The sequence below is a fragment of the Cololabis saira genome, chromosome 8, assembly GCF_033807715.1.
Source record: "Cololabis saira isolate AMF1-May2022 chromosome 8, fColSai1.1, whole genome shotgun sequence".
Taxonomy (NCBI): Eukaryota; Metazoa; Chordata; class Actinopteri; order Beloniformes; family Belonidae; genus Cololabis; species Cololabis saira.
The window spans coordinates 36,176,283-36,193,156 of NC_084594.1; the positions used below are offsets into that span (position 1 = coordinate 36,176,283).

At 44.5% G+C, this 16,874-nt stretch overlaps 1 protein-coding gene across 1 annotated transcript; it reads left to right on the plus strand.

The window, feature by feature from the left end:
* The first annotated feature begins 1,432 nt into the window (after positions 1-1,432).
* Positions 1,433-15,770, plus strand: zgc:113054 (uncharacterized protein LOC541322 homolog). Its single transcript, XM_061727916.1, has 11 exons — positions 1,433-1,759; positions 4,924-5,113; positions 5,207-5,298; positions 5,376-5,608; positions 6,932-7,168; positions 7,251-7,316; positions 7,407-7,623; positions 9,007-9,215; positions 10,210-10,282; positions 13,188-13,305; positions 14,788-15,770. Exons 1-11 carry the CDS (start codon positions 1,744-1,746, stop codon positions 14,981-14,983), a joined length of 1,647 nt encoding a protein of 548 aa, XP_061583900.1. The 5' UTR covers positions 1,433-1,743; the 3' UTR covers positions 14,984-15,770.
* The last annotated feature ends 1,104 nt before the right edge of the window (positions 15,771-16,874 follow it).

Consider the following 16,874-nt stretch of genomic DNA (forward strand, 5'->3'; position numbering starts at 1 on the left):
CTGTACAAGATGAAGTGTGTTAGAAAATGGAAGGATGGATGGATGCACTTACACCTGTTGTATCTAGCTCAAAGTCACGGGGGGCATCAGACCCCAACCCAGCTGTCCTGGGGGGGAGACACCAATCTGCAACACTATACAAACATCAACGTCCTCTGACTGAAGACGGATGTGTTAAGTTAGCGTGCCAAACCTGAACAGCCTGCAGGCGTGGGGGGGGGGGGGGGGGGGGGGGTTGACTACTCTGAGACGACTCTGCTCGGCTGCTGAGGATGCCGCTGATCACTGTTGTCCTTCAGGCAGACAGTTAATGAGTAGCTGTCACGCTAAAGAAGAAAGTAGGTGTGAACTAAATTATTGCTGCAAGAAACCTGTTGAACTGAGGCCCAACTCATGTAACAGTTGACAGATTGTACAACTCACAGCTCCCTGCAGACTGAAGTTCAGGGTTGCTGTTGGGTAAATACAAATTCTTAATAACATATTTAAACATATGTTTCCTGTCTAAAAGCTACTTAGATCTAACTGGCACGCTAGGGATTCCACCTTTCAGAAATATAAATAAGGGACACCCCGATTTCAACGCAGGCGCTAAAAAAAGGGACATCCTTAAAACTTCTAAAATGCATAGAAATGTATTTATTTTATATGAAAAAACAAAACGCTTTGGTTTAAAGTGTAAAGTGCTTTAATAGTATTGAACTTGCATGACTGTACAGACAGCCAACCATACTAGCAACTGAAATATCCTCCTATGCTACGCATGTCCACATCAGCCCAGATGTAGAATATAGCCTACAGGTGAAGAATATGGTGTAAAAGTCCATTTATTTCAATAATGAAACTAATACATGTATATTACAGTCTCATTACAGGCAAAGCAAGATATGTTAAGCCTTTATTTGTTATAATTTTGATGATTGAATTGTTTATTGATTTCATAATATATTCAATATTCAATATTAGATTTTTTATTTGGGGTTTTCATAAAGTGTGAGCCATAATCACCAAAATTAAAACAAATAAAGGCTTGAAATATCTCACTTTGCATGTAGTGGGAAATAATATATTTGTTTCACCTTAAGTTGAATTTACTACGAATGAAGTTTTGCAATATATTCAAATTTTCCGACCTTCACCTGGCTGTATATTATGACATAAATAAATAAGAGCATAATATGTGTCAATACGGAACGCAACTTTTAATTCCCTATTACGGAACAATTCCGTATTTCAAGGGACGGGTGGCAACAATTAGTTTTCTTCATAGTTTTTGGGGAATAGGTACCGTCGACCTTCAGCCTCGTGCAGGTGAAACGTTGCACAAGTGTAACTTACATCACTGAAGCAGCAGAGCTGCAGAGGATCAACCATGATCACACCTGCACTCACTCATGCACAGCGTCTTTTTTATTCTAACTGTAAATGCAGTCGCTGCTGAGGGGCCCGGTCCGGTCAGGGGTCCTGGTCCCCGGCAGGTCGTGGTCGTGGTCGTGGGTCCCCCCAGGGCCAAACCGCAGGTTTCGCAACGCCGTCTCCGGGGGCGTGTCGCTCCACGGTCACCCGGCGCGGGTCACGTGCTGCGTGGGGTTGGATAACAGGGGCTTTCACGTGTCTCCGTGGCAGCGCTCGCTCCTCCATCCGCCCGTCTGCAGCGGGATAAACCCACCCGGAACCCGACCTCCGGCCACGCACGCTCCCGCACCGTGGTCCACGCTGATCCTGTCTGCCCACGCTGCCAGCATGTCGCGCAGAAAAGGTAAGATCCACGCGGAACCCGTGCGGGGCGAGGTGTCCGAGGGGAGGGGGGAGTGTGCAGGGGAGTCCGGCGGGTCTGCACAGATATGCATGAAGGTCCAGTTTAGCCACGAACCCACAGCCCACTAAAAGTTTGTTCAGTGTCAGGTTTAACCACGCGTGAGCTGCAACTCCTACTCCTCCTCGTGTCCCGTTTTACACCATCCTACCTACTTGAAGTAGTTTAAAGTTTGTTGAAGCAAAACTCCTCCAGAATGACATAAAGGTTTGTAACGCCGTTGTTTAAGAGCATTCGTGTGAGTTGGAGATGAAGACAGAATGGAATAGATTCAGAGTAAAAATAATTGATCCCCCAGAGGAGAAATTTACTTGTGCAGCAGCAAACATGCACGCTCAACATTTTTTACAAAATACACACGAAAGTATGAAAAGGTATAAAAAAAAAGTATATCCTTAAAAAAATAACCAATAAATAGCTAAATAATTAAAAAAGAGCAATATAAAAAATGAGCAATGTACAAAAGAAATACTAGACCCGAAAAACGAATAATATATAAATATGCAAAAATACTAATGAAGTATTTAGAGGGAGAACGTTATTGCACTTTAAAAAAAAACTCTGTGTAATGAGGCTCTGAGACGTCTCTCTCTCTGCTTTAAAGGAGCTTGATGCAGGATTTATGAAAAAAAATGCGTATACGTTTTAAGTTTTCTAGTAATAATGTCAGATGAAGCGTTCCAAACCAAAAAGAATGATCCTCTAGTGTATCTCTCCGTTGCCTTGAACAGGCTGTGTGCTGCAAAATGTGCTGCAATTCTGGGCCCGAATTTCCCGCGCTGTCCTGCGGATGTGACGTCAAATGACGCTGCATGTGCGTTCTCCCCGTTCTCCCGTGCCGGCTTCACTGTTGGCTGCAGTACCCCCGACGGCCGTCGTGGCGAAGGGGGTTTATGTTTATGTTCTGGATCTCTGGAAAGCGTCTAGAGACAACATCTGTTGTATTAGACGCTATATAAATAAAGTTGAATTGAATTGAATTGAAGGGTGGCGCTAGAGAGTCTCGTTTCTTAAAAGGAGCCTCATGCTAAAAAAGATCAAGGTAAAGGTAAAGGTGTACTTTATTGATCCCACCACTGGGGAATGATGGTGCAGCAGCAGCATCACATACAGAAACAAAAAGAAAGCGACAGCTCAACATAAAACCTGGATATATAGGTAGAAAAGTAATATCTAAAGATGTCTATATTTACATCCTTAACATGGTGAGTGGGCAGCAGAAATGATAAATACTAATATGAAATGTGCAAATATTGCCTCATGCAAGGAAATCGATTGTGTGCTACAACCACTAATAATTATTAGTGCTGTAAAGCGATTAAAAAAAAAGTAGATTAATTAATTAAGATCTGTAATTAATTAATCAAATTAATAGCTTTTTAAATTTGTAATCTTTTTTTCCTTTTGAATGCATTCATTATTGTGGAAGATCAAATGATTGATATATAACAACAAAAAGTGACTTTATAAATTAATTAATTAATGTATTTATTTATTTTAACAGACTTGAACAGATGCAGTCCTAACCATTTACATCCACTTGGCAAGAACATTCACCATCCTCTCCGTCACAGACGTGCGCATGCGCGCGGTGCTCTCCTCGAGTCTAGTTTGACGTTAACTGTGCTCTGCATTTATGTGGCTGAACTTCAATGGTGCCGTCGGGGCGTTTTAGAAATGTAAATCCCCCATTCACTGGACCGACAACTTTCACATGCTCCTCCATTTTCACACCCTTACCTGTCCAGCTACACGGGGAGTCTACCAGCGTAGCTGACCAAGCCCACATACAGAGACAGCCAATCAGTGTCCCCTTCCAGGTGTGACTGACCGTTGTTACTTGTTTCTCACCGCACAAACACAGATTTCCTAATAAAGGCAACTCACAAACAGAAAAAGTAAAGTTAGAGAGTAAAAAAATAGATTAAGCGATTAAAAAAACATTACGCGCTAAATATGCCTGTAATTAATTAATTAATTGCAATTAATGTGCTAATTTGACACCCCTAATAATTAATATGTAGTGGTGGCAGCACAGATCTCCGGTAACTGTCTGTTGGACAGCGGGGCTGTAAGGCTCGGTTAGAGGAGGGGCTCCGCTGTCTGTCCAGGGTGGGGTGAAGGGTCCGGGTGGAGGTTCTGGTGGTCCGTGATGGAGGACAGTTTCTTCTGTGTCCTCTGCGTCACCACGGTCTCAAAGGTCTCGAGCCTGAGGAGACCAATTTGTGAGTGTCTCTTAGGGCTGGGCGATATGGACCAAAAGTCATATCTCGATATTTTCTAGCTAAATGGCGATACTCGATATATATCGATATTTTTTTCTGTGACATAATTGGGGTTTCCCCCAAAGCATTATAGCGTAGCATCTCTGTTAGCTTCATTTTTTTTTCTGAGGCAAACCCTTAAAAAAACAGTCAGTTTTAATACAAAGCCTCGTGCCAAATGTCACACAGGTACCTTTGTTAACAGAGGTCTGCACAATATCAAAATGTATAAAACAAATGAAATAAAAATAAACTACCTGCATATATAGAATAAAAATGCTTCTTGAATGAAATAAAACAATTATCATTTTCCTGCATAATACACTGTGCAATTAATACAATGTAGACAGTAACAGGCAGACTTTTCCACTGAGGTTGACAGTTGTGCAAATAACAAAACATTTGTGCAAATCTCAAATAAAACATTCAAGTCAATTTGTCACAAAATAAGCTATATCAAAATCATAAAAAAAAAGAAAAAAAAGCTATATCGATATAAACGATATTGTCTCGTACCATATCACGTTTGAAAATATATCGATATATATTAAAATCTTGATATATCGCCCAGCCCTAATGTCTCTGGCTCCGATGCTCCTCCCCAAGGCCCTGAGCTTCCTCAGGAAGTAGAAGTAGCATACTATCACGTTATTAAGTCTAGGGGGATAAATGTCTGTGTTAAGTAACATCTGACCTGAAATGGAAACCCGACTTCAACGGTCAACCAGTAGAATAATTAAGAAGACAATGGATAGATGACTTGCTGATGTCATCAACCCTGTCGTCAACCCTGCGTCCTGCTACCAGGTGGTTTGTAGCCACGTGCATGTGTTTCTCTTTCAGTTCCCGACACCCCGGTGGAGGTGATGGTGGACCTGTTGACCAAAGCCAAGGACTTGGCGGCAGCATGCAGCACCGTCCCAGAGGAGCTGAAGACTCACCTGCAGAGGGCTCTGGACATCGCCAGCGGACTAGACGACTATTTGGAGGAAATGGCCACACCGGAGAGCGAACCTCTGGCGGAGCTCTATGAGTAAAACTTTCCTTCCTGGTAAAATTACCCACAGAGAAGAAAGCCGTCCGTGTGAAGTAGATGTCGTCAGTATTTTCATGCCTCCTGCTGCAGGAAGACGGTGTCTCATGACTGGGATCAAGTGTACAAAGAGGGCAAGACGATGTTCCGACTTCCCAAGGAGTGCATCACCGGACATGTAGAGGGTGAGACGCTGAGCCGCGCGCCGTTACAGCGTTGTGTTGATTTGTGTGTGCTGACTGTTTCTGGGTGTTTGTTCCAGGCCAGACTCTCAAGATGTTGATCCACATGAGTCAAGCCAAGAGGGTCCTGGAGGTCGGGATGTTCACCGGTTACGGGGCTCTGTCCATGGCCGAGGGGCTTCCCGAGGACGGCTGCCTCGTCGCCTGTGAATTAGAGCCGTATCTGAAAGAATTTGCTCAGCCCATTTTTGACAAGTCTCCACACGGGAAGAAGATAACTGTGAAGACAGGATCTGCCATGGACACCCTAAAGGTGACATAAGTAATGCTGTTAGTTTGTACACGTCTCCTAAAGTCTCGTGACACACTTTTTACACATTTCCACTTTGTTGCTTATGTGAGCACACAGAAACACGAGCACATGAGAACAGTCAGGCTGCAGGCACATTTCAGGACAGGACAGGATGTAACAGACGGCTTCCCTGGGGAGGAGGAGTCGATAGTAGTGTTTGGTACATGCGTATGCTGCCCTGGTACATACCAATACATTTAAACACAAACACATAATAGTAATAATAATAATAATAACAATTAATTTAACTTGTAATGCACTTTACAATGAATCTCAAAGTGCTACACTTAGACCATTATTCATTCATACACATTCTCACCGGTGGTGGTAAGCTACATTTGTAGCCACAGCTGCCCTGGGGCAGACTGACGGAAGTAAAGTAAACTCTAAAGTAAACTTTAGATAAACCTAGTTTTTCTGTGCCTTTTGGCAAAATGCATGCGATGCATGCTGCGCCATCTTTTCTGTCCAGAAGAAGTTCATTCCCTCTTTCAGGGCCGTATGATTCCAACTTTGTTCAGAAACCTTGACGGCATCAGGACTCCGATTTAGATGGCAACAACGGAAAAGTGTAATCTCTGTTTCCTCGAAGCCCTGTTGCCTTGGAAGTGCTGAGAGAAGGAATGATAAACTTCCTACGGGTCCGTCTCAGCTGAACTGAAACGTGTTGCTGACCTGAAGTCCAACGTGGACGTGTGTTGGGAAATTAAGTTAACGAGAATAACAAGGGGGATGAAGGGGCAAGAAAAGAAAAAAGGGGAGAAGAAGGGAGAAAAAAGAAATGGTGGCGGGACGGGGGAGTTAAGAGGGTGAGGGGGAGGAAAAGAGAAAAGTTCAAAAGAAGTCTTTTCTTTCTCCCCTAAATCTCTCCATTATAAATTGACTTTTTTTGTCGTTATCATCATCAGGACATCTTGGTAGTATCATCCAAATATGCAAGTATATAGGTGTGTTTTTCCTTATCTTCCTTGTAGTATTATTTTTATTGTGGTTTTTGTTGTATATTTTCAGAGGCGTTTAGTCCCTGGATGCATCAAGTGTTCATTCTGTCCCCGGAAATAAAAGAAACAGACTTCAGAGTTGTCGGCTCACTAGCGCCCCCCAGTGTTCCTGACCCGGTGAAGCGGGTCTGAGCGGGTCTGAGCGGGTCTCGTGGCCCTGGTACAGTTCTGGTGCACAATGTCCCCTTAGGCCCATTCACCTGCTCACATTTGTGCAAAACAAAACAAAGATCAACAGTTTAAGAGACCTGCCCGTTTTGTAACCGTGTCCTTTGCTTGTCAGGAGTTGGCTGCTGCGGGAGAGCAGTTTGACATGGTCTTTATCGACGCTGACAAGAATAACTACATCAACTACTACAACTTCATCATGGACAACAATCTGCTGCGGTTACGGGGGGTCATATGTGTGGATAACTCACTGTTCAAGGCAAGGGTTTACCTCAAAGACAGCACGGACAGCAATGGGCTGGCGCTCCGGGAGTTCAACCAGTTTGTCTGTAAAGATCCTCGAGTGGAGCAGGTATGTTACAAACCTTCAAATGATGCAGCCAGGAGTCTGTTTTCCTGTCTCGTATGTTCATGCTTCCACGTTTGTTTCAAAGGTGATCGTCCCTCTCAGAGATGGCATCAGTCTCATCCGTCGGGTGTCCGTGAGCTCACCTGCTCAGGTACTGTCGCGCTCTGGCAGCTGCTGCCTAACCCTTACAGCCAGTGTTCTGATGTAACGCTGTCGTTCTGTCTTTATGCTCCTCCGTTAGAACACAATAACAAATGATGAGGTTTTCCGTGGGGTCAGAGGACGTCCCATCCTGGATCGGATGCGTCTCGATGGGAAGGTGGCCTACGTGACGGGTGGCGGGCAAGGTATCGGCCGAGCATTCGCGCACGCCCTGGGTGAGGCTGGAGCGAAGGTGGCCATCGTGGACTTGGACCAAGCTAAAGCCGAGGCCGTTGCTCAGGAGCTCTTCCTCAAAGGTGGGCGGTGGTTAGGGATGGGCGGTATGGACAAAAAAAATGTATCACGGTAATTTCTGGCATTTATCCCGATAACGATAAAAATGACGATAAAAAAAATACCAATTCAACTCCACCTTTGTAACTATAAATCTATCACCACATTCAGTCTTTGGAGCCCCCAAAACACTGCTCTAAAAGAATACTAAATGCTACTATACTACACCCATTAAATTGAATTAATAAAAACCAATTAAATTAGTACACCTGTACTGCAAAACTGTAATGACTCAAGCTCCTTGCTCTCAGATCCGCCATGTTTGTTACACAAACACGTATCAACGGGATTTTCTTTCTTTCTTTCTTTCTTTCTTTCTTTCTTTCTTTCTTTCTTTCTTTCTTTCTTTCTTTCTTTCTTTCTTACCGCGAGATGACAAATTCTTACCGTGGGGAATTTTTTGGACAGTATATCGTGAACGGTAAAATATCGCCCATCCCTAGCGGTGGTGACGCTGGAAGATGTCACCAGTTCATTCCTGCAGGTGCAACCTAACGGGCGAACATGGGCCCACGTGCACTCCGAAATGATCACCTCCATGTTTTTCTTCAGCCATTCCCAGTTTGATGAAAAGTCACAAAAACACACGTCATATGACCTGCTAAGCTCTCCCCCCGCGTTGTCCCCCTCCTGCAGCGCTGAATGGGAAAGAAGTCAAAAAGATTGACATGCAGATGATAAAAGAATCTTCCTGCTTTTGTTTGGTGTCATTACTGAAGTAGCGCAGCGCTCTTTAAAGTTAATCTCCCCTTTTGTGGATCAATCAGCCCAAACAATACAGATGGCAGCTAGTAAGTTAGTAAGATAAGACCCCCCCTGTGAGGATCAATAGCGTTGCGTTGGACTCAGACCTGCTCAGCTGGCCTGGAAATGGAAATGACGTGATGACATGTGGGACTGCTGCGATGCTGGCATGTGGTGCATTTAACAAAGAGGAAGTAGACAGTAGGAACCAGTCAAGACAGGCAAGTTGCGTTTAAGGTTTTAGGTTGTGTAACTGCATTATAGTTTCTGGCCAGCAGATGGCAGCAGACCACAGGATAAATGTTGCTCCACCGCGTCCTAACCGAACCTCTGAAGGTGTGATTCTTCTGCTTTTCTTGTAAGAGAATGAAACATGGCACAGAAATGGAAAAATAATTCTTATAGCTTTTATTTACTTATACCACTTCATTGAGATTTATTTATTTATTTTATTTTATAGGTTTGTTTGTATCCCTCCTCTTGTTATTCTTGGGGCAGGGGCAGTCCAGGGACACTTTTGATGCTCACAAATGCTTAAACATGACACAAACTGTTTATGTCTTCTGAAAGAAAGTCTAGAACTCCATCTTTTCTTTTATCAGGCATTCACGCCATTTCCATCTCGGCTGACATCAGTAAATCGGACGACGTGCAGAAGATGATGGACACCATCGTCTCCAAATGGGGAGCGGTCCACGTGGGCTGCAACAACGCCGGCATCAACATGAACTCGGCCAGCGAGGACACCACGCTGGAGGAGTGGGACCAGACCTTCGGCGTGAACCTGAGGGGCACGTTCATGTGCTGTCAGGTGCGTTTCGCCCACCGAGTGGAAGCCTTCAGCTGAGCTAATAAGCCAATGATCTATTTTAGCAGCAATAAACAACATCATCACACAGAGGTAGATTATAAAGAGACATCTGCTTTTATTTTCATCAAACACCTTCTGTATTTGGAGGTTTAATGAAGATTTTAATGGAAATTAATTTGGAACGGAACTGTTACAACAGAGACAAAAACACTCAGGTGTGTCTGACCCACCAGGTGCTTCCCTCCAACATTTTATAATGGCGTTGAAGTTTGAGCGCGTAACATTCTGAACGTACGTGCGCTACTGCGGTGGCTCAGTCTGGTTTTTGATCAGCTTTTGGGATGAACCCATGATGTTTATGAATTAATAACCTCCTCAGTGTTTATAACCGTGATTATTAGCTGCAGCGTAGAGACTTTTTTGTGCGTCTGACTCAAATGAAGGGAAGAAAAGACCTGAATCCTGCAGCTGCACGGGTGGACGGGTTTATTTTCACAATACATCAGATTTAATAGAGAAGCTACTAACCACATCAGTTATGGCTAAATAAGTTGCCGTCTGATGAAAACTGGGCTTTTAACTAATTTCTTACTAAACTTGAATTAATTAATTTATTAATTTAGTATTTTAAGGCCCAGCAGTGCACATTACAGGTATAACACAATACTGATGCACCGTGCAGGGAGTGAAGTATCGTAGCACGCGACTGATTCTTGATCACATATCCCGTCTGTGGTCTATTTCTGTCAAAACCGGTTAAGTGACTGACCTAATTACAGATATTATAACTGGTTTGAACTTCTCTTAGTTACTAAATTTAGCTGTAAATGATGAAGTCACCGCGAGACGTCTAAATGTAATGTCAGCCTGTCTGCAGCGATAGCCCCGATGCTTGTACTGTATGCTGATCGCTGCGCCGGCGTCTGGCCCGGCACGTCGGTTCCACAGTAATAAGGTGTTTAATGTTTCTCTCCGCTGTGAATCCTGGCCTCAGGCAGCGGGTCGAGTGATGCTAAAGCAAGGATATGGGAAGATTATCAACACAGCCTCCATGGCCAGTCTAATAGGTGAGTGATGATTCCCCCTCTCTCCCTCTCTCTCTCTCTCAGGAGTCCTTCCCTGTCTGCTTTTAATCTCTCCATTTGGTCTGAACGGTGTGCAGAGGGAGGGGGAGGTTAAATACACTTGTGCTGGACGGCTACATGGAGAGGTACACGCTACATTAGATTGTTTCCATCATCAGATGTGAATCCATACATTCAGAGCGTGATCAGGCAGCTTTACCCCGTCTGTAACTTTTACCCTAGTTAAACAGTTCCATCAAGACACATTCCACTCTGCATACAGTAAGCATGGCAGGAAATACAAAGTGTTGTGATTGCGATTCGCAGAGGCGGTTTTGCATCATAATAAACATCCCCCTCTCTGTGGAGCGTTGTGGAGGATGTAGAAGGCAACAAGAGGTGTAACTCAGGAGGGGGGGGTTCCTGTGCCACGGCAAAAACCCCAGCCTGCGCCAGCGGCCGTGTTCGAACAGCGGAAGACACTTTGAGAATTTAGTGCGAGCCTAGTAAAAGCCGTGTAATTCAGTGCGCCGGTGTAGTGTTCCTCCTCCAACAGGTTCCTCAGGAGGATCAGCAACACTTCATCAGCAGTACAGTCAGATCGCCAGTAAAATGCTGTGCCATATGGGCTCCGGTCCCGGCTGCAGGGGCAATCTGTAAAACAAGAGCATGCTGGTAAATAGAGGCCGGCATAAAGAAAATGATCAATTACTCGCATTACGTTCAGTCCTTCAGGAATTTTCTTTATCGTTCTGGACATCTGTTATAATATTGTCATAATGTGTAATCAGATGGGACCTGTTCTAGTCGAGTGGAGGCCCAAAAAGCAGCCATAAACGTCCAATTAAAATGCACAATGACAGCTTTTTGTCCATCTGCTGACTAGTGTGTGCCTTGCAAACACACACACACACCTGACCATCAGCAGCTCTTTCTTCCTGATTGATGAACAGCAGCTTACAGGCACAAAGACAGCAAATGTCTAACTTGATGTGATTTTTGATCTGTTTTTTGTGGCTGCGTGATGACCTTACCGAGGGATTTGTGGCTCTCACCCTCATCCCTGCACATCTCAGCTGCATTACAGTGGCAGCGCTATTCAGGGAGAAGAGTTCATCTGAACTCCTTATCTGGTCAGGAGAAATCAAAATGTGAAGGCGTGCCCGGTAAAGAGCAGCTCCTTTCCAACTTGAAATGGGCCGTAAGTAGCAGCGTGAATGTTAAAGAAGGCTTTGGGAGAATACGTTGCTTCTGCCTCCTTTCCCCTTCTCTGGGGATTATTGCTCTTTAATACGGCGAAAACATCAATGCAGGTTTATTTAAAGGATGAAGGCGTTTTCTGAATGGTATTTTAGGGCCGTATCATCAGGTCTGGAGCGAGGATTAGTGATGTTAGGCATTTTGAGCTGTGTTTCGTGTCCTGATAAGTCGGATTTCACCTTCAATCTGCATGTAAGCCCTGGGCTCTGCTCCTCCCCGCCTGTTCCTCTGAGGTCCAAGCGTTTGCCTGATCCAACCCAGCCCAACCTCGCCTGCAGGCTCGCCACACTCGTGCACGATCCAGCTCTGCTTCCACCGCATCGTCTCTGTACTCGCATGTTATTTCTTCACCACTTTGCAACTTTTTTGCCTCAATTTTTTGCACGTCTGCATCTGGGTAATGTTGCACTGGATGCTCTGGCCTCGTCTCCCCAGGACCGGTCTCTGCCTCTCTGCAGCTGGCTATTATTTATCATCCAAGTCTCACACTGAAGCCATTTGGCAGTCGGATCGGCGGGTGATGAGGTTAACTGCTAAAGTTGTATGTAACTTGGAGGCTTCCTTGCGATGATTAATCAACCAGCAGAAAACGAACCCCTGTCCCGGCATCCCATGCAGCGTGCAGCATCTGTGATGGTCAAGGCAAACAAATGGCCCTCTGCTTTTGTTGCTGAGGACAGAGCATAACTGGGCATTATAAGCAATTAATTTTACATGACTTCATCTGTAGTCCCCTGCAGCTAATGGAACGGCTTTTATGTAGTGCCCACAAGAAAGTGCACGAGCTGGAAACATAAAGCGCGTCATAAAGGCTGTTTGGCCTTTTTGAGAGAACAACCGCTGTATAAAATTTTTAGTTTGATTTGATATGACTATTTTTTTTTAGTTTGATTTCAAGAAACGGTAAACAGTTTTAGGCCCCGTTTACACGGAGCAAAAACGGAGGCGTTTTCATGCGTTTTGGCCGTTCGTTTACACGAAAACGGAGCTCAAAGTCACCAAAAACAATCATTTTTGAGAACTCCGGCCAAAGTGGAGATTTTCAAAAACTCTGTTTTCACGTTTGCGTCTAAACAAAGGAAAACAGAGATTTAGGCTTCAGAACGTCACATTATGCAACAGAAACGTCACCAGCGTCATGTGTGCGACCTGTGTTTACAATTAGTTTGGCCACCGTCAATATTTTCTTGTATTTTACCTGTTTTATATTCTAAAGTCACACTTAAAAGTAACTCCACTTCTCTGTCACTCCAAACGAAAGACTCTCGTTCCGTTTTGGAAGTAAAGCCTGAATTATGGTCCCGCGTTAAATCGACGCTGAGCCTACGGCGTAGGGTACGCAGCGATGCGCGCCGTACGGTGTGCGTAACGCGGAACCATAAATCAGCCTTAACTGGAAGTTACACGTGTCATTTGTTGATGTTTTTTCCAGGATTCTGATTGGCTGGCATGACGTTAACAGCGTATTTATGCGGATTCGTGTAAACGAAGAGATTTTGAAAACGATCTCGTGTAAACGATGGAATTTTTCAAAACGTAGAGGGGGAAATATCCGTTTTTGTAAATACCCGGCTATGTGTAAACGGGGCCTTATTTTCCAGGAGGATCACTAATGATTTAACTGCTCTTTCCTCTTCCCTCTCTGCAGTTCCCCATCCTCAGAAACAGCTTTCCTACAACACATCCAAAGCTGGAGTGGTCAAACTGACCCAGACTCTGGGCACCGAGTGGATTGACAGAGGAGTACGCGTCAACTGCATCTCACCGTAAGTGGCGTCCACTCCCCCGTGTTGCGCACCAGCGAGCGCCGGTCCACTTTTTGATCATTGCGTGGGACTCATCAGCTAAGAGGTGGTGATTAGTGTGTTTGCTTTCATGTGAAAAGCCCCGTTTGAGAATGATGCGCCAATTTAAGTCCTCAAACAATGCATCAGTGCTTAATTAGATGACGTCTTGAGGGATGAATCAGCCAAACACTTGCTCTAATTGTTCTCTTCAATTATGGAATCAAATTTGCATCCTCACCCCAAGTGTGACGGCAACAATGGCACCTTGTTTGTATCCATATGTGTGTCTGAAGCTTAGTAGCAGGAACAAAAAAGGAGACCACAGGAAGGATTTTGTGTGTGAGGGGGTTTGGGGAGGGGGGGTGTTGGATGTTAAGTGGAGCATACCTTAGCCCCCGCCATCCCTGAGCAAATACATCCTGGGCGAGCCCGGCCCAGTCACAGCCCCAGAACAAAGCCCCCCGCTGAAAAACGCACTTGCTCGCTTTTATTTTTTTCGGGCGGCTTGTTTGCTAATTTTAATTTGCAAAGAAGCTATTCTCTGTCCTTTCACTAACTGGGTGTCTCAATGGGCCGCTGATTTCTTTGAAGTGACAGTCGGTAAATATGCATAAAAAAAGGGACACAATTAGCGCTTACGAGGTTGACTGGAGCCTGATTCCATTGGCAACTTTCGCCGCAGCGGTGATAAGCTGCATTATCTAGAAAATTGGCTGAGGGAAAACAGTACCTATGACTGCCAGGGACGGTTCCAGATAACAGAGCAGCTGAAGAGAAATATAATTGAGGTGGAATATGTTAACCAAGGTGTCGCACATGCTCCTTGGAAGTGCTAATTTAGCTAAATGTTGGAAATCCCACATCAAGGCAACCAAGATATATTGAACAGTGATTCGGGCTTCACGGCTTTTGGTCACTGTCACAGCAGTTGTGTTGGGAGTCAGGTATTAGGCACGAGTGCGCGTGTTGACATGCTTGTCCAAACGTACTGTAGGCTCTGTGATGTGCGCCTGCTGTCGTGACGCACTTGTTCGACAGCGGCAACACAAACACGGGAGCATCCGACTGGTTTCCTGCTAAATTCTCCTTAAGTACTGTCACGGCATCAGCCACTGATTCAGAGAGAGGAACCTGAGCTGGAATCACAGGGAGCCGAATATAATAAGTAGTTAACCGAGGGCTATGAGCAAATTACACCAGACGTCCCATCACACCTGTGGGCTCTTCCTGAGCGGTGCCTGTCATTAAATTGCCAACAGTCCCACAGTAAATATCATCAGAGATGCCACGCCGTGCCCTTTCTTCAAAGGATAATTGGGTTTATTTTTGTCACCAAAGTGGTGGCGCTGAAACAACGCTGTCACTCCTGGCTCTGCAGTGTGAAGCCTTTTGATTTCACTGTCTCCCTCCTCTCCCCCCTCCCTTCCCCTCCCCTCCTCTTCTCTCCGTCTCTCTTTTCAGGGGGATTGTTGACACCCCTCTCATCCACTCGGAGAATCTGAGGCCTCTGGTGCAGCGCTGGCTGTCAGATATCCCTGCTGGTAGACTGGCTCAAGTGACAGACCTGCAAGCTGCAGTGGTCTACTTGGCATCTGACGCCTCCGACTACATGACAGGGCATAACTTAGTCATAGAAGGCGGGCAGAGTCTGTGGTAGAAGCAGCAGATGAAGGAGCGAAAAACTTTTTCTATCCCCTTCGCTCTCTTGGGGTTAGTCTCAGAAATTGGTAGCAGTTTTTATTTGACACCTTCCCTGAATTATTAGTTTAACTTTGACAGAAATGTTTGGTCAGTTGATATATCTTAACACTTGAAACTACTTGAAGGAGGTAAAATAGCTTCCAGTTGTCTTGACTCAAGTTTGTCCTTTTTTTTTTTTTTAAAGATTTTTTTCTAATCAAGCTTTCTAAATATCTGCTGAAGAGAAATGTGAAAAACAATGTTTTTTTTTATGTTACGCTCTTTTTGTTACACTCTTTCTTTCACTCTGATGTGGACATTGGCGAGCCATCCCACATGGCGGTTGTGCATGTATGAGTAATATTACAAATCCTATCGGGGGACCAGAGCAACAAGAAAAATAAATGCACAAAGTCTTAGGAGGTTAAACAAACATGCAGTTTAGGTGATTTAAAAAAAAAAAAGTATTTATTTTTATCTACAGATTAAAAATTAACTCTGTACCGTCCACCCAAGCGAACCAGCATGAAACTGGAAACGCACGTGTTAACTGTCATGATGAACAATTTTCAAGTCTTTTGATCCCGTCAAAAGAAGAATAAACACGCTTGAGGGGAAAAGTCTGGGCTTGTCATTGTGAATCTGTCCCGAGATGACGAGATCTACCAGGGGTGGACACATCTGTAACTCGCTCAACAATATGGAAATAAAAGAAAATGTACATCACATGTCAAAGTCACTGTAACTGTGTTTGAAAATAAAAGACGCTCTTTATTTAATAATTCATGAATGAGACGGTCAAATATCTCTGAAATGAAGGGATTGTGTGTGTATTGACAAATAAAGACGGAAAAACAGGTGAGGAGATGTCCAGCTCACAAACGGCACAAAACGGCACCCTAAAAGTGGCTTTTATGGAGAAGATTTATTGTCTTTTGTTTCTCAGTGTCTATCATGGGAGTGTACATTTACACCAAAAGTCAAGAGAGCGGCGTTCATCTCAACACCATCCCTCCCTGTGGTCCAAGACTCGTGAGCCGGCTACAGTACGAGGTCACGGTCTGCCAGTCCGCCTCTCCAGCTCGTTCCTGCCAAATGTCCCCTGCAAGTGGTGCTTGTAAGCACCATCTTAATTGCTCCATTAACTGTTTGTGTGCTGAAAAGCGCCACTTAAAGGCGAGGTAAGCTGGGGACACGACCCCAGTTGCTGCAATTAGAGGAAAAGTAGAGGCAAATTAAGCGCTCTTTGCAATGTGACACTGTTGGTGTTTATGCGAGCAACTTCAGGTTCTCAATGCTGGCGAGCATTTTTGGATTTACATAATTGGGGGATTGTTCATTAATGGGAATGGCTTGTGAGAGGATCCCATTAAGATATGGAGTGAGATCTGATCATCTCTTTTTCACCGAGCGATTTATCTCCAGCTGTACTGACACTTTCCCATTATTAGGATTCTTATCCTTATATTATTTGGTGAAATATCAAGTGTTGTGTTGGTATTGGGTGGAAGGCAGGCCTTGGCCGGTGTGTTCAGGAGGCAAGTGCATCTCTTGGAATCAGTTCTGCGGTTTTGCCACCGAGGGGCAGTATGAAGTCAAGCAGCGGCAGAGCTCCAACAATGAGACAAAGTTACTGCAGTTATCGCATTATTTCCTATCATCTAAGGTAATAACGGGCACGTTGCTCAGAGACTCCTCCAATTCTAGTGTGCAAACAGCTCGTCTTAAATGTGCTTTGACTGTGGACGGTTGAAATTCAAACTTCACAAATTTAATTCAGGTCAAGCTGTTCGACTGCACTTTGAAAAAACTGTCAAAAGTTAAGAGGCATTTTGATTTAAACAACATGGTTTGAAAGAGCAATATCT

Bases quoted from the DNA above. Each gene is read 5' to 3' on its own strand.
- zgc:113054 (XM_061727916.1), top strand. The intron at 5,114-5,206 runs GTAAAACTTTCC...CTCCTGCTGCAG, and splicing joins CCTCTGGCGGAGCTCTATGA to GAAGACGGTGTCTCATGACT. The intron at 13,306-14,787 runs GTAAGTGGCGTC...CTCTCTTTTCAG, and splicing joins CGCGTCAACTGCATCTCACC to GGGGATTGTTGACACCCCTC.